Raw genomic sequence first — 22,440 nt, forward strand, 5'->3', positions numbered from 1 at the left:
CAGACGTTTCGGTCACAGACCCGGAGAGGAGGAGCTGACAATCAGGAGGCGTGAGCCGCCAGAAGTCTGCAGAATTCGTGGTGTGAATGAACTGGGGGCATCTTGGGCATAGGGATTGCCCCCCCTTCCCCGCCTCGGGCCACCGTTGAGTAGTTGGGCATTTTTTTTCACCTTCTTGTGAAGAATTTTTTTTATTATTTGTTGTAAAGTCTTTTGCACAATCACGCCCACATTTGGGGTTGGAAAGCCCTAATTACCGCCGTCGCTGATGGACGTTAGAGAGGGAGCGCCTCGCCGCGGAACAGTCGCCTGCGCGCCCTCGTCGGACCCGCGGCTCCTACACTGTGTCCCCGCTCGGCCCTGCGCTTGCTGCTCGCCCGCGCGCGCCGGCGCCCTCTCGGTTCTTGGGCACATTTCCACGCTCTACCAGCCCCGCAGCCCGAGCCCGGGTGCCAGTGCTCGCTTCCGCTCCGGGTCGCTGCGCCCACCCGACGCGCCCAGGAGGACTCCGCAGTCCTGCTTTGAATCGTCCCCCCAGGCTTAACCCCGACGCTTCGCTTGGATTCCTCGGCCCCCTTCGCTGGGGTGGCGACTTCCTCTCCGCGCCCCCTCCCCCTCGCCATGAAGGTAAGTGTTCTGTGCGCACCGACGCTCCCTACTTTTTTTTTCTTTTCAAAGTTAACTGAACTCTTTCAATCTATCCTTATCCCCTCGGTTTCTCCAACTGCCTAGAGAAAGCTACACTCCGGTGTCGCTGGCAGGGACTCCGATCTTTTTGTCCCTTACCCTGGGGACACTGACTCTGCGTCCTTGGAGACTTTTCGCACAGGCTATTCAAACCTGTTCAACTATGGAGAAGAGTGAAGGCAGGAAAGATAGTTCAGGTCACCGACGGCATTTCTTTTTACCCTCGAGAACCCGGAGTGTAGTTTTACTATGTGTATTTCGGCAACAGGATAATGATTCGATTCATCAAGTATATATCAAACGCCCATTTCCCCGGCACGCGGAGATTGTGTGGATGGAGAGCTGAGGCCGGACGAGGACTGGGTTAGGAGAAACGGCGAGACTAGGGAAACTAGGGGCCACCTACCCTGGAGCAATGCACTCCCCACCCCCAACCTCCGATCAGGGCCCAGTCCCCAGCTCTCCAGGTCGAGTAACCCGAGCGTTCCAGGCCCTTGTGCCTTTAAGAGTGCCTGGCGGGGGGCCAGAGCGCACCCCGCGCGGGGAGCGGGGTCGCGTTATTAGCTTTATTAGCGGCCTCTGGGTGAGCTCAGGCCCTTTACTGCAGCATTGGGGGCGGGGAGTAGTGGTCCTAGTGGCTTTAATCCTACCCCCTGAGCGGAGTCAGCCTAGTGCTTTAGAGACTCAAGGGCCTCTGCGTTGCGAGAGCGGGCGGGGGTTAGTTTGTGAATTCGTGTTTGTTTTAATTGTCAGTTGCATGTTAAAGCCGAGTCACACACTCTGAGGGTCACCCAGAGTTCACTTTTACAAAAAAGTTAACGTTTCATCTTGGAATATAACTAGCAATTTTCCAAGCAACTTTTCTTCGGGTTGCCCTCCACGTCTCGATAACAATTTCCACTTATACTTCGTATCTCTCGTTTCCAGCTTTCTAGTAGGGAGTAAGACGAAAATCGGAACGAAGCTGTTTCCTAAAAGCAAACAACCTTCTTTCTTCAAAGGGTTTAAACCCTAGTGCTTCTAAGGCCCTGTTTTACCCTCCATGCCCTGTCTGAGTCACAGCTCTGTGGTCGTACTTTAAATGGACAATTCGCTCTGGGGAAATAACTTGGGCCCGACAATGAGGACGCACCTCCTCAGCCTCCGCTGTCTTGACGATATTAGCACACCTAGCCAGATTTGGTTTCAAGACATTTTCCATCAGACGAGGCTTTTTTTTTTCCTGGGGGCGGTGGGGGTGTGTGGAGGAGACAATGTCGTAAGTACTCAGCGACTGGGGAATGGCGGAAAGTAGGGTATAGGTGGACGCGTTGGGACCCTTGCTCTGCTTTGGGGGCTTGGGGAGCTGGAGATCAGTCTTTGCCAAGCCGGCTTTAGTCTTCTTGGCGGTTCGATCCGAGATCCTGGGAAGGAGGCCCAGCCTAAGACTCAGGTCTTCCCTTTCAGAGCGCTCCTGTGCACAAGGGGCAAGCTACGTGCCGGCAAAACTGAGCTTTAACACGGCCCTTCTAACCGGCCGCGCGGTGCCGGCTGCCCCCTGTTGGCCATCTGGAAGTAAGGCCCCTCTGAGTTTCAGTCCTACTTGCACCCCTGGCGACAACTCTGCTCCACTCTCCCACCAAGACCTTTCTCTGCCAGGGGGACAATCTGTGTTGCCCTGAGCTTCGAATAGAAAAGGGCCTTTGGTATAACCCACCAGAGGCCTTGGGCAATTTGGACGAAGGATTTCGACCCTTTCTAAGTCAGTGGTGAGGGGGTGTCACAGTAGAAGGCCTCGGGTGTGTCCCCTAATTGTCTCACCAATTCTTTCTGTGGTCCTGGATTCTCGTGGCGTTCCCCTCTCTCAGCCTCTCCTTCTTCATCTATTAAACACAAAAACGAAAACAGCGATTTCGTCTTCCTTTATGAATTTCGTCTGTAAAAAAAATCCCCTGTAAAGATTGGGGACTGAACTGATTTTTAAATTCTTATTCTCATCGGGGGTACACAACTCAGTTTTAGACAGTTTTAGACTCTGTGCTGAGTTAGGTGAGGTAATTGTGTGTGGGCCCTGGAGAGCCCTGGCGTGCATCCCTGAGGCTTAGGAAAAGGAGAAGTTTATCTCCTGGACTGTTACCATTCTTCGACCTCCTGGCGATTCTGGGTCACTCCCGGAACTTTTCAGGTTTCTCGCCCTGACTGCAGCAGCCGACAACCTCCAGCTTACCTCACTGGCTATTTCTGCCTTCTGCATGTGTCTTAGCTACACGTATTCATGGAGTGGGACAGTTACAGCTCAGCTTGGCCCAGGCCGAAGAGAGGGGGAGCAACGCTTCCTTTGCCTACTCCCCCCTTAAGCAGACACCCTACTGGTCATTTCTTCAAGGTCTTCTCTTTGCCGTTCTTGAAGCCGGAGAACCAAGTTTGTGCCAGCTACCGAGTTTCCCTCCCTCAAGTTTCTCCATCGGTCTTCTTGGTTCAGAGAAAGTGCAGACTGGAGAACATTGTTCAATTTCCATCTCTTCAAGAACTGAGATCTGGGAGTTTCCCATCTTCCTTTTCGCCACCGGGAGCCTGGGTCACTCTCTTCTTCCGCTTAGTTGGCATCTCTGATCATTTCCACTCCCAGACATGGGCCCTAAATGTAGAGTCTAGCAGAGGGAAATGACCGAACTGCTGTGAAGTAGGTGCATTTCCCGGTACCTCCGGAACCCCTGACCCTCAAAAGAGACTCTGTGCCTAGCCTGTCTGGTGTTCGCCTTAAGGAACGACCTATTTTTGCACTTGGCAGCTGAACACTTTTGCGTGTGACCTGTAGGTATCTCAACCAAGGAAATGTCTTTTCCCACCAACTTTCTTCTTCCTCGGGTTGGCGCCTTAGCGCAGCACTATTCCCTGGCACCTTTCATCTCGTCCACCCTGAAGGCTTTGGGGATTCCTTTCTGAGGAAGCCGCATCATCCAGATTCAGCTGCTTTGGCTTCAAGACCCGCAAACAACGCTTTTCCTTCACTTCACCCACCCCTGTGCTGCACCTCTTAAAAGCCTGCACCCTCTACTGTCCGTCCGGCAAGGACAGATGCTCCAGTTTCACAGTCTGCTTTCCCGAGCCTCTATTGGAAAACATTTGGCTCATTCTCTGGATAATTTTGACCAGAACTTTTGTTTTAACCCTGTTGCGGCAGTCTCCCGAAAGTTCTCCTTCCACGCCGTCTTCTTCGCTTTGGATCTCTCCTAAACTCACCCGGTCGGGTGTTTTACACTCTAGAGTGGTGGTGCTCGTTAGTGAGTTCGCTGTGAGTTCCTTGAATCGCACAGATTTGTGGGACTGCAACAGACTGGAGAGGAAAGAAAACCGAGGTGTTTCCAGGCAAGTGCAAGGGGTCCAAGGCAGATGCTGCTCTCCGGGGCTCTCAGGTCGATCTCCTTGGGACACCCCTAATTTGTAACCGAGGAGACCCGAGTTGAGTAAACCCGGTGGCTCCACTCACTGTTGGCCCGGGTTCTGGGAACTGGTGGATTTGCCCCGGGAGCGTCGGGCCGGGATAGGGTTCGGTTTGTGTGGTTTCGGCTCTAACAAAGAGATTCCCTGTAATCCGCCGAATCTGTTATCAATTTCTCCACCACCCGCGCCCCGCCCCGCGCGCCCCGCCCGCTGTGAAGCTCCAAAAGTTAGAGACCCGCCGCGATTTGAGAGCTGGAGCCCTTCGCAACGTGTTTGTCTGTGCATACGTGTGTGTAAGTGTGCACGAGGGTGTGTATGTGTGTGTGTGTGTGTGTGTGCGCGCGCGCGCGCGCGCACACACACACACACACACACACACTAGTGCATGGTTTTAGCCTCCACTGGGGACTCTAGCCATTGCAGTCTGGGCCGCGCGCAAAGAAAGACCCTGAAGCCCACCCCTCCCCTGGAGGAAACTTGACACTTCAGGCGGGGGTAGGGAAGGAGACTGAACCTTCTTTCTCTTAGACTGGAGGAAACTCCAGATTCCCATTCTCTCCGGGATGCGTCCTCAGCTTTGCGGTGCTTTGGGGACGGCCGAGCCTAGGCTCAGAGCGCTGGTTAGCTGGCACTGGCAAGCACACGAGCTCCTCTACCAGGAGCTCAGAGGTGTCCAAGCCAAAGGGGTGGCTCGAAAAAGAAAGCTACTGCTCGCTCCAGGGCCCCTTAGCGTTTCTACTGCCTACAGGGTCCCCTCCATTCCTTTCACGGAGCTGGTCTCCGCAAGGCCTTCGCCTGGAAGAGGTTCACCTTTCTTGCCTTTCCAAAAGAAGGGGCTCCCTCGGGGCTTCGGGCATCACAGAGTTATACTTATCAGAGACCGTAAAGGGGAACGTTGGAAACCTGCTCCTCCTACCCACACTCTTCTCTCTCCGCCGCCGCCTGCAGGTGGAAAAATCACCAGTGGGAGCAGACTGGGAACTCTCTACTCCCGAATATCTTCAGGGAAGAAACTTCGCCCGGTTCCCTGCGCCCCGGATGCCAGGGGCAGTGCTGATGCTTGGGAGCTGGCTCCGCTTGGGGATCTGTCGCCTCGGCCTGTTTGCAACCTTTTGGAACTGAATGAACTGAGCCTGACTTGGGCCAGGAGGGCTAGACTGGAGGCAGGGTGGCAGTGTACTTCAAGACACAGGCCCGCAGTGGTGCGATGAAAACATGGGGACAACACCAAGAGAAACAACAGGCTCTCCGTGGTTTTCGCCCCGCCCCCCAGCCGCTGCTGGACGTGGGGGCCAGAGGGAGAGTAAAAAGTCAGAATAATGGGGTCCAAGGGAAGGGAAGGGTAGGGCAAAGACCCTCTCCTAAAAGAACTGAAGCCGGATACTTCTTTCTACCGAGACCTACACCTCCTCTTAGACAGAAAGGAGGCCGCTGGCAGGAGAGGGCAGGCTTTCCGGGTTCCCTGGGGTGGGAGAGCTGACCTTCTTCCCATTCATTATCCCTTACCCCCAACTTCATCTACTCCCCGCCCCAAACTGGCTGAAGCAGATCCTAAAGGAAATCCAGGCTGCTCTTCCCCATCTGGAAGTGGCTTTCCCAAAATCGGCCCCGTAAACTGATTATAAAACATACGATGTTAATTCGGAGCTGCATTTCCCAACTGGGCACTCGCGCGCCGCGCTGGTCCCTGGGGCCTCGCCCCCACCCCCTGCCCTTCCCTCCCGCGTCCTGCCCCCACCCCCACCCCCGCGCCGGCCACCCCGCCTCCTCGGCAGCCTCCGGCAGTGCGCTCCACTCGCCTTCGCGCTCCTCTCGCCCATGGAATTAATTCTGGCTCCACTTGTTGCTCCGGCCCAGGTCCGGGAGAGGACGAGGGTGGCGGCGGGTTCCCGAGTGAATTTTCTAGGAGAGACCGAGCGCAGCGGGAAGCTAGGGAGGAACGTAGGGGTGCGGGACTGGAAGTCGCAGGAAGCCTGGTACCCGGGCTTTGACTCAACAGCACTGAGACATGTTTGTAATCGTTGGCGTGCCCCGCGCGCAGGATCCTAGCGAAATAAGATTTCCTGGTGAGGTTGCGTGGGTGGATTAATTTGGAAAAAAGAAACTGCCTATATCTCGCCATCAGAAACCTCACGGAGGAGAAGCGCAGTCAATCAACAGTAAACTTAAGAGACCTCGGATGTTTCCGTCGTTTAAACTTGTATGCTTGAAAATTATCTGAAGGCAATAAACATCTGCTCCTTTCTTCCCTCTCCAGAAGCCCATTGGAATATTAAGCCCAGGAGTGGCTTTGGGGACCGCTGGAGGTGCCATGTCTTCCAAGTTCTTCCTAATGGCTTTGGCCACATTTTTCTCCTTCGCCCAGGTTGTAATAGAAGCTAATTCTTGGTGGTAAGTTGGTTCCGTGTGCCTACTCTTCCTTTGCACTGTGGTATAGCGTTGGAAGCTGGAAAGCGAGCATGGGTACACTCATTTAATATAGGTGGGTATATGTTCTATGGGCTTTTAAAATTTGAATTCTCTTGTAACCCGCTCGTTTTGTAAATCATACACTCAGTTCCACAGGGAAACCCGAATATATAAATCTCAGCCTCTTTCTTTCTATGAGGCCCTTGTTGAGACCTGGGCTTGCAGGAACAACGTGTACTGAGAGGGAAATACTCTTCTTTAATAATTCTAAGTCTGTCAATACAGTTTACTCTTGCCACCACCCCCCCCAGGTAAAATAAAGATGAATTTCCCTTTTATTTTTCTGTCGCTTGAGATTATTAACCCACAGTATCTGAAGCAACAGAGTCCTAGAAGACATCTAACCCCCAAATAGAGAGTATTTGCACTTGAAATTTGATCAAAAGGAGGTGAACTTGAAATAGGCAAAAGTTCCTAAATGGGGGCTTCTCTCTGGACTTCAGTGCATCTAGGGGATTGTGTGTGGTGGCAGCATTCTAGATCGTTTCTCCCTGGTAACGGAGTAGCATTTTCTTTTTCCTGACTGTCAAATGTGACTTCTGGTCACTGAATTTCCTAGCTTGGATCCTTCACATTCACTGAAGAATCCCCTTTAATGCATCTGAAAACATGGGGACTTTTCTTCAGTCTGTATAGATATCAGCATCTGTACTTTCATGCCTTCGAAGGTATTGCTATCTTCCACCTAATTTTCCCTACTTTTGATATTCCTGAGTTTTCCGAGGAGGATCCATCTACTGTGTAGGCCTGGAGTCATTTTCTCTAAAGCTATGTCTGGTCTCTGAAAATCTCCACTTTCCCCTCTTTCCCAGTGAATCTCAGAAATACTGGATCAGGTATGTGGTGATTGCAGAAGAAGGCAATGAAAACACTGACTGAGGGAGCCAGATGGCTGGGTGGGGACAGCACAATACCTCTGTTTTCTGCAGTTTAAACAGAGGAGTTCTATGAAGCCCTCCTCATACTTTGTCATGCGGACAAACAGGAGAGAAAAGGCATCTGTTTGCTTCAAGCCTTGTATGGCTGACATGCTTTCGGGGAGGAGGGAGCTACCTCTGGAGTTCACGTAAATCTTGAATGAACATCTCCCCCTCCCCTTTGCAGGTCCCTAGGTATGAATAACCCTGTTCAGATGTCAGAAGTATACATCATAGGAGCACAGCCTCTCTGCAGCCAACTGGCGGGACTTTCTCAAGGACAGAAGAAACTCTGCCACTTGTATCAGGACCACATGCAGTACATTGGAGAAGGCGCGAAGACGGGCATCAAAGAGTGCCAGTACCAGTTCCGGCATCGGAGATGGAACTGCAGCACAGTGGACAACACTTCTGTCTTTGGCAGGGTGATGCAAATAGGTAGGACAGCTTTTGCGATGCCCATCAACTTTGTCTGCACGGGGGGTGGGGGTGGGGGGGTTTATGTTTGCTTGACTGCTTGATGAACTGTCCTCTTTACAGCCTGGGTGATGGCTTGGGGAACTGTGTCATTTCCCAGAATGGTACTAATTCTGATCCTCACTTCTGTTTGTAGTTTCTAACTCCTTGAACCAGATCAGGAGGGGGACACCTCAGATCCCATCATTCCCTGTGACAGTTCCTTTTTGTAAAATGCATTTTATTTAGGGTACAAGCAGAGTACTTGCTTTGATTGATCCAACATAGATGGGGCAAAGCTGAGCCATTCAAAGCCTTTTAAATCTAAGAACCCTTCCGGTGCTTATAAGTTTCTTCAGCCACAATCCAAATGGCCCAAGCTGTCATCTTTCAGAATGCTGGCAATGCCGGCAGTAAGGTTTTAATTTTCCTAATATAGACATTTCCTGAGGCTACAGAGATATATAAAGTTAAAAGCTTTATTTTTAGTTCCAGAAAGAATTTTAATAAGAAGTGATACAATTTGTGTGTGTGTGTGATTTTTGACAACGGGCAAAAAAAAAAAATACACGCTTAGGCTTTCAACCTAGAAACTCTGAAGTAACAATTTTAAGTGTTTTTGCATACAGCTTGAGTTTTAATTTTCAAATATGTTGTTGAGTTTATTGTTCCATTCAGGGGGAGATAGCATTTAAATTGGACCAAAAGAAAAAAAAAAAAGGAAAACTCAGTTTGCCTGTGGTTTTCTGTAGTAGTCTAGGATCCTACTTGACAGATGGGCCATGTGTGTTTTCTAGTGTGAATATTTTAGGTCTCTTTAGTTTTATGCAAACAAGCCCTTATAATTAATATCACTGCAGTGACTCCAAAACTAAGAAGCAATTTATCAAGGCAATTAACTGTTTATACTGACTGGAGAGAAAGAGTTGGCTTAATATCCATCACAGATGGATAAAATACTTTTGAAAGAAAACCCTAAAAAAGTGCATTCATTGAGAACAAAAAAGAGTTGTCAGTGGATGCTTGAGCCAAGGGACTTCATAAACTAAAATAACGCAGGATTGGAAACCATTCCACTAATCCAGTGGGGGAACAGCCTGCAGCCCCAGCCTGCAAGGTTCACGGGGCTTTGTCCTTTCTGTCAATGATTAAAATGTGCTAATGTATATCCTGGGGTCAGACTGGAGTAGCAAAGCCTAGGTTGCCAGCAATGGTCCTGAGATATAGACTGTTTTAAGGTCACCAAATGGGGAGATGGTAGGGACTTACTTTTGCTTTCTGAAGCTTCAAGAGAGAAGTTAAAACCTCCTTGTAAATTCTATCTAAACAGCAAGTGTTGTTGGGTGTTCCCTTTATAAGCACCTCTGTTGCCTTTAAAACCACCATATTCTCACAGGGACAGAAGTTAGAAAAAGCCACAGGAAGGTGGCAGTCACAAGGGCTTTAACCGTGAACTCACTTGAACACCCTCCTCGCCCTCCTCATCCTTGACATAAGGCCGTTCTAGGCAAGAGTGTACCAGATAAGCTGAGTGAATCTAAGTACTGCTGAAAGATTCAATTTAGATGTGGTCCAAGATTCAACATGCTTGTGTCCCCCAGGCCTGAGCAGAGCTCCAACTCCAAATGCCCACGTTTCATTGTCTCTTTTAAGTCCCCTCTTTGGTCCTTGGCTGTGTGGTACTCTCTGGTAGGGAATGGATGGTGGGGCTTGTGTAAGTTCCACCCTCTCAAAGCCTGGTGAGGTGAGAGTGACCGGTGCTGTGGGTGGGTCATCTGATGCTCCAGGAAGCACAGGGTGCATCCTCACTGGCCAGAGGTTTCCAAGTACCTGGTTGTCCTAGAGCGCACAGCCACCTGGCACCTTAGGTTTGACTCCCACCTGAGCACCCCACCCCCCAATCTTGGAAAGAAGGGAAGGAGAGTGGGGAAATTTTAATGAGTTTTCTGGGTGAGAAGGAACAGAGACTGAATTTTTCCTAGCTCAGCCTTTGCTTGAAGCCAATGAGCTTTGGGACCTTTGGTGCCCAAGGTGTGCCCAAGTTACTCCAAAACTCCCAGGATCTCAGAGACGTAGAGAGTAACACTTGTCTGTGAGACTCTGACCCCGGTGAGTGGCCAGTGTCTGGGAAGCTGCTGCTGCCACCTCTGACCCCTTCCTTTCCAGGATCATTTTTCCAAGGTGCCAGTTGCCCTGGAGGCACAGTCACCTCCTGAAGGCCCCAGCTTCATTTTGGAGGCATTCTCATTTTTCACCGCGTTCTTCCCCTCTCCGACCAGCCTTTGTTTCTCTTCTGCCTTTGTTTCTATACTGTGAAAAGATTTCAGGAAGGCACCATTTTTAAGGGACGTGGGGAGCCAAGTCAGCCTCGATTTCATGCAGAGGGAAAGTAACCAAATGAGCAGCCATGGGGAGACACACAGGCCGCCCCCTAGCCAAGCAGCGCTCTTCAAACTGCTGTTTCTCCATAGTCAACAATTAGCTTACAGACTCCTACCAGGTTTTGTATTCTGGATGAAGATCGAAATGATTGAGCTAGACCTATGGGGGGAAAAGCTGTGTGTGATTTGTGTTTTATATAAAAGCCTCAAAGGGCAGTGTCTCATCCCCTCTGTCCTCAGAGGACCATTTTATCTCCTCTTCCTCTACCCATAAGAGTTTTATTCCACAGCCCTCCCCTGCTCAGGTCACAACACTCTCTGTATTATCAGTGTTAATCTTCAAATAACTCCGACAATCTGTCTGCTCAACTTCTTATTCCCACTCCCCCAACGTATGTGCTCTGCCGTGCCCTAATGTGAGCTAGACAGATGGAAAGCCCCACTGGAACTTTCTGGTTGGATCTTCCTGCCAACCACTAGTGCGCTCCTCCAGTTACCCATTTGTTAAATGCAGGAGGGAAGTCTGTATGACTTGAAGCCTCAGTACTTCACAAATGGCCCCAGGAGCTGTGTGACAGAACTATTCCTGGAGAGGGCAGGCAGGAGAGTGAGCAGGACCATCTCTTAGGGGCTGGCTGAGTTTGGCTGAGATCTGCTGTCTTTGTTCTGCTTCTGCTTCATAAAGATTGCTTGCAGGCTTTCTGACCGTCTGAGAAACCCAGTCTGGTACAGGGGGTTTTAGCATCAGAAGGGACCTTTATTTCATGGGCATCCATTTCAATATCCTTATGTTACAGTTGATTTTGAAAGTGAGGAGCACCAGTCTTTCTTCTACAAGCAAGCCGACTGGCAGGATGTTAACCCTTTCTCTTTCACAGTGCAGCTGTTTACCAAATTACTTTAGAAACTTCTCTGTATGTAAGTAGAGCTCAGACTGGTGCCTGTGGCTAGGGCTCCCAAGAGTGCTTTACAGGGAGATGATCTTTACGTGTCCCCGACACACCTTGAGTCTGTTCCCCTCTCTGTAGTCTTCTCACTGCTTCAGGCGGGCAAAAGCCATGAGTAGGAGAGTCCAGTGGTGCAGACGTGGAACCAAGATGAACCAGGAACTGCTTTCTGGATTATTCTCACGTAGCTGGGGGGTGGTGATGGAGGCCGCACACACCTTTAATCCCAGCAGGCAGATCTTTGAGTTCAAGGCCAGTGTGGTCTACAGAGTGAGATCCAGGACAGCCAGGGCTACACAGAGAAGCCATGTCTTGATAAACCAAATCAAACCAAACCAAACCAAGCAAAAAAAAAAAAAAAAAAAAAAAAAAAAAACCAACCAAACAACGACAAAAAAGCTTAACTGCTCCTTCTCGAATGAGAGCATTTCAGGGCAGGTTTAGAAGTGGGCAGAGTGGTGAAGAGTGGAGAGCTCATGGAGTCCCATAGCAGGGAAGAGATTACAGCTACAGAGAGAGGGCATCAGGCAGTTGCCTGGCTGTGAGGATGGGGACCTGAGATGCACCCAGGCTTCTAAGCCTAGCAAATTCTGTTCTGTTCAACATGAAAATAATGTCAACATTAGAACAAGGGTAAAAAAGAGTCTAGCCCAGTTCTGAGCTTTCCTTCAATGACTTCTTTCATATGCAATTTTGGAAATAAGATATTTTGAATATCTTCAAACTGAAGGGGGAAGGGGTGGTTAATGAAAAATCAAGCCAGCAGTGTTGGGGTCTTGCCTAGGCTCTAAAAACATTCCAGCAGATGTAGGTATCCTTGTCTCCTTTGTTATTGGTTGCTGTTGTGTGTGACTGGATCCATCCTCCTGAGCTGGCCTCAAGGTGGGCTGGGGCCTGGGTGAACATTTGGAGTGGGGCTCAGTATGGGCTGTCAGCCTTAGGTTTGTCTCTGCCTGTTCACTTCAGTAGCCACTGAGGCATGTTGGGGGTGCTCTCTCCTTTACCAAATAATCCAGGATTTTCTGTGTTAGGGCTTCCCCAGGGGTTGCTGTCTAGTTTTTTTTTTTTTTTTCCTGCCCTCAGTGGGCCTGAGAACTGTTTCCTCCTTTGTTTTGAAGAGCGGTTTCCCCAGCACCACAAAGTCTGGGGACCCCTACTTCTTCAAGGATTGGTGTTATGTCGGGGCTCAACTTTCTCCAGCCTGCCCAGGCCAGTGTGTTAGGGGCCTTAGTGGCCGCCCGCCATCTCTCCCTTCTTCCCAGCAAGATCTGTGCTTCTGTGTGGGGCAGGCAATCTAGTGACTCCTCATCCTTAACCGCAGGCAGCCGAGAGACAGCCTTCACGTACGCGGTGAGCGCTGCTGGAGTGGTAAATGCCATGAGCCGAGCGTGTCGGGAAGGCGAGCTGTCTACCTGTGGTTGCAGCCGCGCAGCGCGCCCCAAGGACTTACCTCGGGACTGGCTGTGGGGCGGTTGCGGGGACAACATCGACTATGGCTACCGCTTCGCCAAGGAATTCGTGGACGCACGAGAAAGGGAACGAATCCACGCCAAGGGCTCCTATGAGAGCGCACGCATCCTCATGAACTTGCACAACAATGAAGCAGGTCGCAGGGTGAGTGCCATGATCCCCCTGACACTACCAACCCCCACTAGCATTTATCCCCACCCCCATCCCACCCTCCCTCCACACACACAGGAGCTGGGCCGGGTCCCTCTTGTCACAGTAGCTCAGTTCAGGTCTCTTGGGATACTCATACCTTGGGGTTTCTGCGTATGCTTGGGATCCTCCCATCTTTCAATGCCTAGGTCTGCTTTGCTCACCTCAGGCCTTTTCTTCTCATCTCTGTTCTTTTTTCTTTTCTTTCCCTTTTCTCTTCTCCCTCTTCCTTCCCTTCTTTTCTTTCTCCTTGCTCCCCTTTCCTTCCCTCCTTTCTCTCTCTCTCTCTCTCTCTCTCTCTCTCTCTCTCCCTCCCTCCCTCCCTCCCTCCCTCCCTCCCTCCCTCCCTCCTCTCTTTCTCTCTTTCCTGGTTTTTCTTTTTCTCTTTTAAAATGATTTATTTATTTTATGTATGTCAGATCCCATTTCAGATGGTTGCGAGACACCATGTGGTTGCTGGGAATTGAACTCAGGACCTCTGGAAGAGCAGTCAGTGCTCTTAACCACTGAGCCATCTCTCCAGTCCCCTCTTTCCTGGTTTTTCAAGTCAGGGTTTCTCTGTGTAGTCCTGGCTATCCTGGAACTCACTCTGCAGACCTGGCTGGCCTTGGACTCAGAGATTCACCTGCCTCTGCCTCCTCAATGAGTGCTGGGATTAAAGTTTTGTTTTTCCTTAAGGTGCACATTCTGGAAAGCCCCCCCCTCCTTTTCCCAACCCCCAGGGGATTGAATGATCCATAAATGGACTCTGGAGATCCAGCTGCTTTCTGAGAAGTGTGTTGTGAATCTTTTTAGCTGGTCCCCACCAATGGGTCGTAGTGGTCACCATTTGAGGCTGGGTTTCAGTTTGGAAACAGCATGGAGCAAGGCCGCATTCTAGCTTGGACACTTTCTTTTTCCCTGCCTGTCTCCTGGCATTATGCAGCAGACCTGATGGGCTGAGAGTTTTTCCAAAGGGCCCTTTTTAGGGAAAGGACAGACATTTTAGCAGTTTGGCATTTCTTAAGTCTGACCAGCAGGCCAATCCAGGGTGGCTCTGGAGAGAAGAGAAACTGACAGTCTGTCCCCCAGCCTTCCTGAGCCTCCTGGTTCCCCCCTTTTGCCTTCCCCTGGTGGGGGATATGAAAAGCTACTCCAAGATATTTTAAAAGACCCTTTTTTCCCCATGCGGTTAAACACATGGCACTTTATGGCCGCTTTAAAATGAGGGGGTGACAATGTTTCTTAACTTTGGCAGCATTGAAAACCAGGGTCATTAGCTTTTCACAGAACTCAAGGTAGGTGCCAGGAACTTTCTGGTCAGAGATTTCACTCTTCTGTATTTTGGGGTGAGGAAAAAGGAAGATAATCACAGAGTAGACCATAGAGGACTGGAAGGAGCCTCTGACCCCACACCCTCGTCTCACAGATGGGGAAACTGAGGCCGACCACTTACCCGCTGCGTAGGCTATGTGAGAAAAGCAGTGGATCTGTTACAAGCCTCAGTTAACTTATTTTAAACGGATGCATCAGTGCTCAGGGCTGAAACGCCAGGGAGTGGCCACTGGGGATGCTAACTTAAAATCAGATCCTGGGTGTCCACATTAGCACACCTCGCCGCAGTGGTTGTGGTAGTTGTAGTCATTGTGAAGACTGAGTGAGGTCAGATATTAGTGCCACACCATAAGGAATCTGACTGACAACAATGCTTCCTTTGGTTCAATCTCAGATTTTAGCTTACAGTCAGCCAGCAGTCGGTGCTTGATAAATGCTATGCTAATTATTAAACACTGCAGAATACTAGGACCTAGGGAAGCCACAGATCATGGAGATAATTCCATCTAACTTCCTCTCAGAGTGACTGTCAAACATCTGAGGGTATCAATGAGATTTTGTTTATGCTTCCCTGAGGGGACAGGTAGTTGCCTCAGAGAAAGTACAGCATGTACCTGGCTCAGGCTCTGCACCTTAGGGACTGCTCCTCTCTCTAGGTTGTCACAGTCGTAAGCCCTCATGGAATTGCAGGGGAGGGGGTCCAGCTCCATTCTCTGAAAACCCCTAAGGGCACACTTTCAGGATCCCACTCTCCTGACATCTTCCCTTCTGTGTAGGATCCAACTGGCACATCCGACCAGAAATGTTCCCAGCCGTGTCTGGAACTTCCTTATCTCTTCTTTCCTATAGAGAAATCCTGAACGTCTTGTCTATTGTTAGGAGAGGGTCAAGCCTTTCCCAGTGTCCAGAGGGACCCTCAGAGAAGTTGAAAAGTGACTTTGCTATTTTTGTTGCCCTTGATTTTGTAATGTGCCACGTCTGGTTTTGTTCTATCATGGGAATGATGGGCCAAAGGAAGGATCTTATTCAGTAAGAGGCACAGAAACCACCTCTTCTCTAAAGTGGGGGTTGGGTACCTTACAAAATTGAACACTATGTACAAGAGATCATATTAACACTTTTTAGGGCATTAGCTTTTGGTTTTCCTTAAAAAGGGGGAGCAAAGGTTAAATATATTTGCAAAACCTTCCTCAGTCTGAAAGTCTTTATGGCAAGTACTGTGGGGCCCCATTAAAAGAAAGTCCTTATAATTCCTTAGAGGAGGGAGGTAATTGTTTGGGCAGAAGCAGCTCTGGGTTCTGGACAGGCCCTGGCCAGCACTACTATACCATGATGACTCTGGAAGCTTGCTGGCATGAGGAACTGTGGGCAGTCAGGATTATAAATAGACCACCACCACCTCCCAGACTGCTGGGCACAGTGCTGTGAGGCCAGACCTCTGAGTGCTCCTCCTGGGAGGCCTGAGGTGACTCGGCAAAAACCCAGGGCCATGGCCCCATCACCCTGGAGAAAGACCAGGTTTACTGAATGGATTTGGAGTACCAAGTGCTTCCTTGGTTCCTTCAGTTTTATCCTCCTAACTTTGTAGGAAGTTGATGCCATCTGAAGGTGCCAAACAGGTTTAGAAAGGGGCATCCAGTTACCTAAGTTCAAGGGCAGAGTCAGACATCCTATGTCCATGGCTTTGAAGTGGTCCTTGAGACCTAGGGTAGGACAGGACAGAGTAAGGACTGAAGAGGGCGTAGCAGTGGGCATAACTGATATCCAGACCTGGTTGTGTGACCTGTGTGAGCCTCTTTGCTATGCCACTGTGTTATCTGTTTCTGTACATGTCACAAAGCTGCTGCCATGATTGGATGAGGTCACAGGTGTCAGAGCAGGTCCTGACGGTCCCGACAGTCCCGACAGCAGAAATAACACAGTAATACAGTAGAATGGGTGAACATCGAAACCAAGATCCCACTGGGGATAGACTCCTTCCTGACTTAGCCCACTGAACATGGGCTTGGTGTCCTACCGTCTGGGTTCAAATCCTGGCACTCCCCACTGGCCAGTGGTTGAGCAGGAGCTCATCCCTTTAGGTCTCCATTCCCTTCTCTGTGAAGAGAAGGATAATAGCACATCCCTCGGAGGCTTGGATGTGGGTGTGCATTCAGATAGGAGAGGCAAGAAATGCAGTTCTCATTGTACTGATAACATTTCCCTCCCACCAAACTGGAGGCCACAGGGGTGTTTTATTTTTTTTCCTATTCCCATTTGAATGTGATAGATGTGGATAGAATAGTAAAAAAAACTAAGGAGTTTCAGAGTTTCAAAGAAGGCAATGCAATATTTCTAGTGGTGAGGAATGAAGAAATAAATAACAAAGCCCTTGATTCAGCCTAGGGACATGGCTGCCTCTACAAAGTGTTCACTAGGCTCATGCCAGCATCTCAGCTCCTCTGGGGATCAGTACAGTAACCTTCCCCTTTTCCTCCTACAGACAGTATACAACCTGGCAGATGTAGCCTGTAAGTGCCATGGAGTGTCTGGCTCCTGTAGCCTCAAGACATGCTGGCTGCAGCTGGCGGACTTCCGCAAGGTGGGCGATGCCCTCAAGGAGAAGTATGACAGCGCAGCGGCCATGAGGTTGAACAGCCGGGGCAAGCTGGTACAGGTCAACAGCCGCTTCAACTCCCCAACCACGCAGGACCTGGTCTACATCGACCCAAGTCCGGACTACTGTGTGCGCAACGAGAGCACTGGCTCACTGGGCACGCAGGGACGCCTGTGCAACAAGACCTCAGAGGGGATGGACGGCTGCGAGCTCATGTGCTGTGGGCGTGGCTATGACCAGTTTAAGACGGTGCAGACCGAACGCTGCCATTGCAAGTTTCACTGGTGCTGCTATGTCAAGTGTAAAAAGTGCACGGAGATTGTGGATCAGTTCGTGTGCAAATAGTGGTGTGCCCGCCCATCATCCAGTCCCACTCCCAGGACCCACATATTTATAGAAAGTACAGTGCTTCTGGTTCTTTTTATTTCTCCCCCAAGAATTGCAGCTGGAACCATGTTTTTTTTTTTTCCTTCCTTCTGTTACCATCTAAGAACTCTGTGGTTTATTATTAATATTATAATTAATGTTTGGCAATAGTGGGGGAAACTAAGAAAAATATTTATTTTGAGGATCTTTGCAAAGTTAGTACGAAACTTCTTTCTTCTGATGCTACAGGATAAAGGGGAAATAACACGTATTCGAACTTAGCTGTGCAGTTGGGGTTCACATCTAGAAGGCATAAGAACTATTTTCTTCTCAAACAGAGTCCTATGAGATGGGTGGTATCCTGGTGAAAGAGGTGGTACAGACCCATGAGTGACTCAGTCCCAGTGACCAAATGAATTGCAGGTGCTCTGGTATAAGACAAATCACCTTAAATATAGATATATTAAATATACATATATGCCAAAATACAGAATACGAGACACTCTGTGTTTTTTTCTATTTTTAGAACGATCTTTTAGAAGGTACAAGCTAGACTTTCACATCCTCATAAGCAGGCATGTCAGGTATGTTGCTATAGCCCATCTACAGATACTCTGTTTATGGATGTGCCTTTTTCTAACAGTCCTTGAAATTTGGGGAGCTGGTGGGCTGGGGGAGGGAAGTCCCCAGAAATTAGAAAGCTTGAAATTTTCTACACTGAGGCCATAACCTTATGGCCGACTGATTCTGAATACCAGACTTTATGTCCATGAAGGGATTTTGGCTAAAAAAATAATAATCTTGTTTTGAAAGCCGTCTTATTTTCTTAAAAATGAAAACGTACCCAGGAGTCCCATTTGCAAACCCCCTACACAGGCAGCAAGAAAATCCCAGGTAGTTGAAGGGCAGACCGCCTCTGTGAGGAGTTGGTGGCAGCCATCTTCTTACATGACCCAAAGCCCTCTCTGGACTCTGCTGGCCATACTTCCAAATGGCCACTCTGGTGGATGCTCATTGCCAGCAGGGCAGAAATTGTATAGGAGGAGCAATGCTCAAAACCAGCTACTTAGGGATTGTTCTCTATGGCTTTTCTTTGGAGGGACGGTGACTTGATGTGTTTTGCCGATATCACTTGGCCCAAGGAGTCCACAGAAGTGCTTCCGGCTGTTTGGTTGTTATACTCCTGTGTTTAGACTTTCCTTTTGTGTTTTTCCTATTATCCTGCAGGTGTACCCTAAAACTGTTCCTAGTGTACTTGAACAGTTGCATTTATAATGGGGGGGATATGGTTTAATGGTGCCTGATATCTCAGTTTTTTTGTATATAACATATATATAAATATACATATATAAATATAGATATAATTATATCTCAGTGCAATCTGGGATTTAGATTTACAGTTTGCTCTGGGCTAGCTTTCTGCCTGGAGTGTTGTGCTCCATTGCAGTCCAGTTGGGATTTCTCTTTTTCTAAAGCTTTTGAGTCTTGATATTGGCCTGTCTGTGACTCTACCATGAATACCAGGAAGCAAGCTAAGACTTTGAAGAAGCGCTCAGGGCTCACGTCCTGAATGTATGTTGGTTAGAAAGTGGACTTTCTACTTCCTGCCCACTGCCAGCCAGTTCTCCACCCTCTCTTTGGTGTTCTTCGTGGGGAGGACACTGTGGTTTGTCACAGCCCTAGACTTTGAAAGGCTCCCAGAACCCAGGAGTACCAGCCTGCTCTCTATTTGCTCAACTCCTTTCCCAGGGAGGACATGTGACTGTCCTGTCTGACAGGATGGATCTGGGTTCCCCACGCAAACCAGTTCACCACATAGATAGCTAGTCTAAACAGTGTTTTAAAATAAGGGCACCTCTGTTTCAAAAATGACATCTGCTGTGTTGTTTTCAAGGCCTGATACTCTTTTTTTCCAAGGTTTGAAAAGATGTATGTATCCGTTCATGGGCTTGGTAGCCTTCTGGTCACCTCAGTCCTGTGGCTCTTAACTTATTGCCCCAAAATATTAATTCCCCCTCAGCTACAGTAAATTGCAAGCAAAAGATCTTGAAATAAAAAAAAAGCACTAATTTAGTTTAAAATGTCACTTTTTGGTTTTTATTCTACAAAAGCCATGAAGTTCATTCTCTCTCTCTCTCTCTCTCTCTCTCTCTCTCTCTCTCTTTCTCTCTCTCTTATTTGTTAAATCAGATTATGTTCATTTTTTTACTGATTCATGTTTATGAGCAGAGTGGAGTTTAACAATCCTAGCTTTAAAAAAATCTATTTAATGTAAGATATTCTACGCGTCATTCAGATATTTTGTATATCCCCTATGGCCTTTATTCTGTACTTTTAATGTACATATTTCTGTCTTGTGTGATTTGTATATTTCACTGGTTTAAAAAAAAAATCGAAAGGCTTCCGCCCATGGAAGATAGAATATAAAATAAAATGTTCCTTGTATATGGGTAAGAGGTTTCAGTTGTCCTTCAGCAATTCATGTAGAGAAATAGTTTTAGTTGAAGCCACAAGAGACAGCTAGGGCAGCTATGTGTTCGAAAAACAGAAGAGCGGATTTTTTTTTCTTTCTTACCCAAACCGGACTGTTAGGAAACCTCAATAGAGCTCTATATGTGTTGGAACAAAAGTGGAATTCTCTTCTCCTATAGATGTTCCTTCAGAGCGAGAGAAAGCAGTAAGTCAAGCAGATGGCGAAAAGCTGGCCACAGGATTACTCACATTCTTTTGACATTATGCATGCGACTTAATTGTTTTAGAGTGTGTTTCTATTGTAGCATCCCAGAGATGAACCGAAAAGGCTCATGCTCTCATCCATGAGCAGCTCTTCAGCTTATACATATACATGCATAGACATGTGTGTGAGATGCATGTGTGCACACATGTCTGTATGTATCCTTGGTTTGCCACTACTACTGTTGTGCCTCTCTATTCGGGTTGACCAGGAGTCTTGTGGAGCATCTCCGCATCTAATTTGAAGGCAGTCTTTATGGGAAGAAAGCAAGGGTCGGCAGAGGACAGGAACTAAAGATTCCTTGTGTGCCCTGCTTTCTGGAAATGTAGACCAGAATCTGGCCAGGACTGTAGATTGATACATTAGCTGGCCCTTTGCCTGCACGCTCCCCACTTCCCCCCTTTTCTTTCTGGATAACCTTGTAACATATTGAAACCTTTAAAGGAAACCAAGAATGCATTATTACACACACACACACACACACACACACACACACACACACACACTCACACACAAATAGGGTAGACCAACATATAGAGTGTTTAAAATAGCATTTCTGGGCAAATTCAAACTCTTGTGGCTCCGGGACACACATCTGTTTCCGTTTTTCTTCAGTTGTATATTGACCAGTGTTCTTTATTGCTAAAACATATACTCGGTGTAGCAATGTCAGCATCTTTTTTCTTCCCATCCTGGAGAGCATTCAAGACCTTCCCAGTACAGGAACATCAATGAAGTATTTATACACAGGCAGTGGCATGCAGAACCACATCCAAAACGGTCAGTGTTGGCCTCCAGGGCAAGGCTATCCTGCTCCAGTCCTGTTTCTTTGTGCTCTTGACCTTCCCGGGCTGCCACTTCCTAGGTCAACAGCTGCCTGCCCCCACTCTCCCACCCCAGCCTCCAAGGATTTCCCCAACAGCCAGTTCCAACGTGTCTTTTTCTGCAACCTTATTCAAGCCACTGGAACCTTCAGATCGAGCCCAAGAGCAGGATGACACAACATGTGGACAAGAGCTGTATTAACTTGATCACTAGTATTAACTAGTATTAACTAGTATTAAGTAGTATTAACGTGGTCACCAGTGAAAGGCACTTGCAACAACTGTTCAGTCTGAAATATAGGTAGAGAGTGGGGATGGCAAAGTTGCTTGTAACTTCTGGTACATGTTTAATGCACACAGGCATGGAGGCACAGCTCTAAGGCACTGCACTGTTACTGTAAAGCATACTTTAAAAATATTTATTGTCTTAAAGAGCATTTTCTAATCTTCCCTCTCTCGGTGGAGCGGTGAACAAGATGCCATGTCATGAAGGTTTAAGATGATTTTATTTTTTATTGCAGCAGAAACATTTAGAGACCTAAGAATTTAAACTTATAAAAGGGATCTTCTAAGTTGCCTGTTAATGTGGAATTTACACTTAAATCTGTGATTGGATGATGTTTTACGTTAGGGAAATACCTTGTTATCAAACTTCATAAAGCAGATGTAATTAAAGGTTCAATGTGAGCCAATCTAGAAGGTTGCATAGTGTGTGCAAAGAAAGGAGAGACATCTTAGGCCAATTTTTATACAGTTTTCATTTTGCTGAGCTAGAAAGGAGATTAAGATTATTTATTTTTGTTCGTATCTTGTACTTTTCTATTAAAATCATTTTATGGAATCCAGCATGCTCCTGTGTGTGTATTTAGCAGAGAGGGGCCAAATTCATCTGAATCTAAGGTGCGCTCAGAAAATGGAATAGGACTTCCAGATTTAAAAAAAAAAAAGGCACTAACATTTCTGTCATGAGAAATCATTTTGAAGAGATAATGTTCGAACCTCAAGGATGTCTTTTGTAGATTAATGCTGGTCTTTCATTGCCCTCCAATTAACTGTGACTTTTCTTCTTTGCTTCGCTGTGGCTGAAATGTAAGTTTTACGCTAAGTAATTCTCCCCTGTAGACATTTAGAGGGGAGCGAAGGGATTACCATAAAACTCCAGGGTCAGGGGGAAAAAAAAGTGAGCCGGAGAGCGAAAGAGAGAGAAGTAGCGTGTTTGACAGGAAGATCAGACAGAATCAACTGGAAGTTCTGCCGGTTGCTTACCTAATGACACGGAGGCTGTCACGAGCTTCTTAACGTGGGGTTCTTCCATCCCAGGACCACTGGAATTTCAGGCTGGGTGACTCCCCAGAGTAAATCTACCCTGTGCTGCTTTACCAATACCCCTGGCCTCCACCTACTCCATGTCCCAGGCCACCTCCCAGTGACTGAAGTATTAGACAGTGGCCTGGAGAAGAACCTCACTCCCAATGGGAAAATGTGGGGCTGAGATTCTGAGTGCTTGGGGGACCTCTGTACAGCAGTACAGAGGTGTACTGCTGCCTGTGTGTGGGTGCAAGAATGGGACAAGCCCTTGTAGATGTAGACAGACACCAGGGATCCAGCAAGCTGACTTCCTCACCAAGAACAGGTATGGGGCTGACAGGTGGGGCTCAGATTCTAAC

General features: G+C 48.2%; 1 protein-coding gene across 2 annotated transcripts; it reads left to right on the plus strand.

Moving 5' to 3' along the window:
* Positions 1-388: 388 nt before the first annotated feature.
* Wnt5a (Wnt family member 5A) lies at positions 389-21,614 on the plus strand. Of its 2 annotated transcripts, none has more exon segments than NM_022631.4 (5): positions 389-627; positions 6,368-6,501; positions 7,684-7,934; positions 12,602-12,894; positions 16,736-21,614. In NM_022631.4, coding segments are annotated over 5 exon segments (1,143 nt in total). In that variant the 5' UTR covers positions 389-621; the 3' UTR covers positions 17,195-21,614.
* The last annotated feature ends 826 nt before the right edge of the window (positions 21,615-22,440 follow it).

Source organism: Rattus norvegicus, chromosome 16, assembly GCF_021556685.1.
Source record: "Rattus norvegicus strain SHRSP/BbbUtx chromosome 16, alternate assembly SHRSP_T2T, whole genome shotgun sequence".
Classification (NCBI taxonomy): domain Eukaryota; kingdom Metazoa; phylum Chordata; class Mammalia; order Rodentia; family Muridae; genus Rattus; species Rattus norvegicus.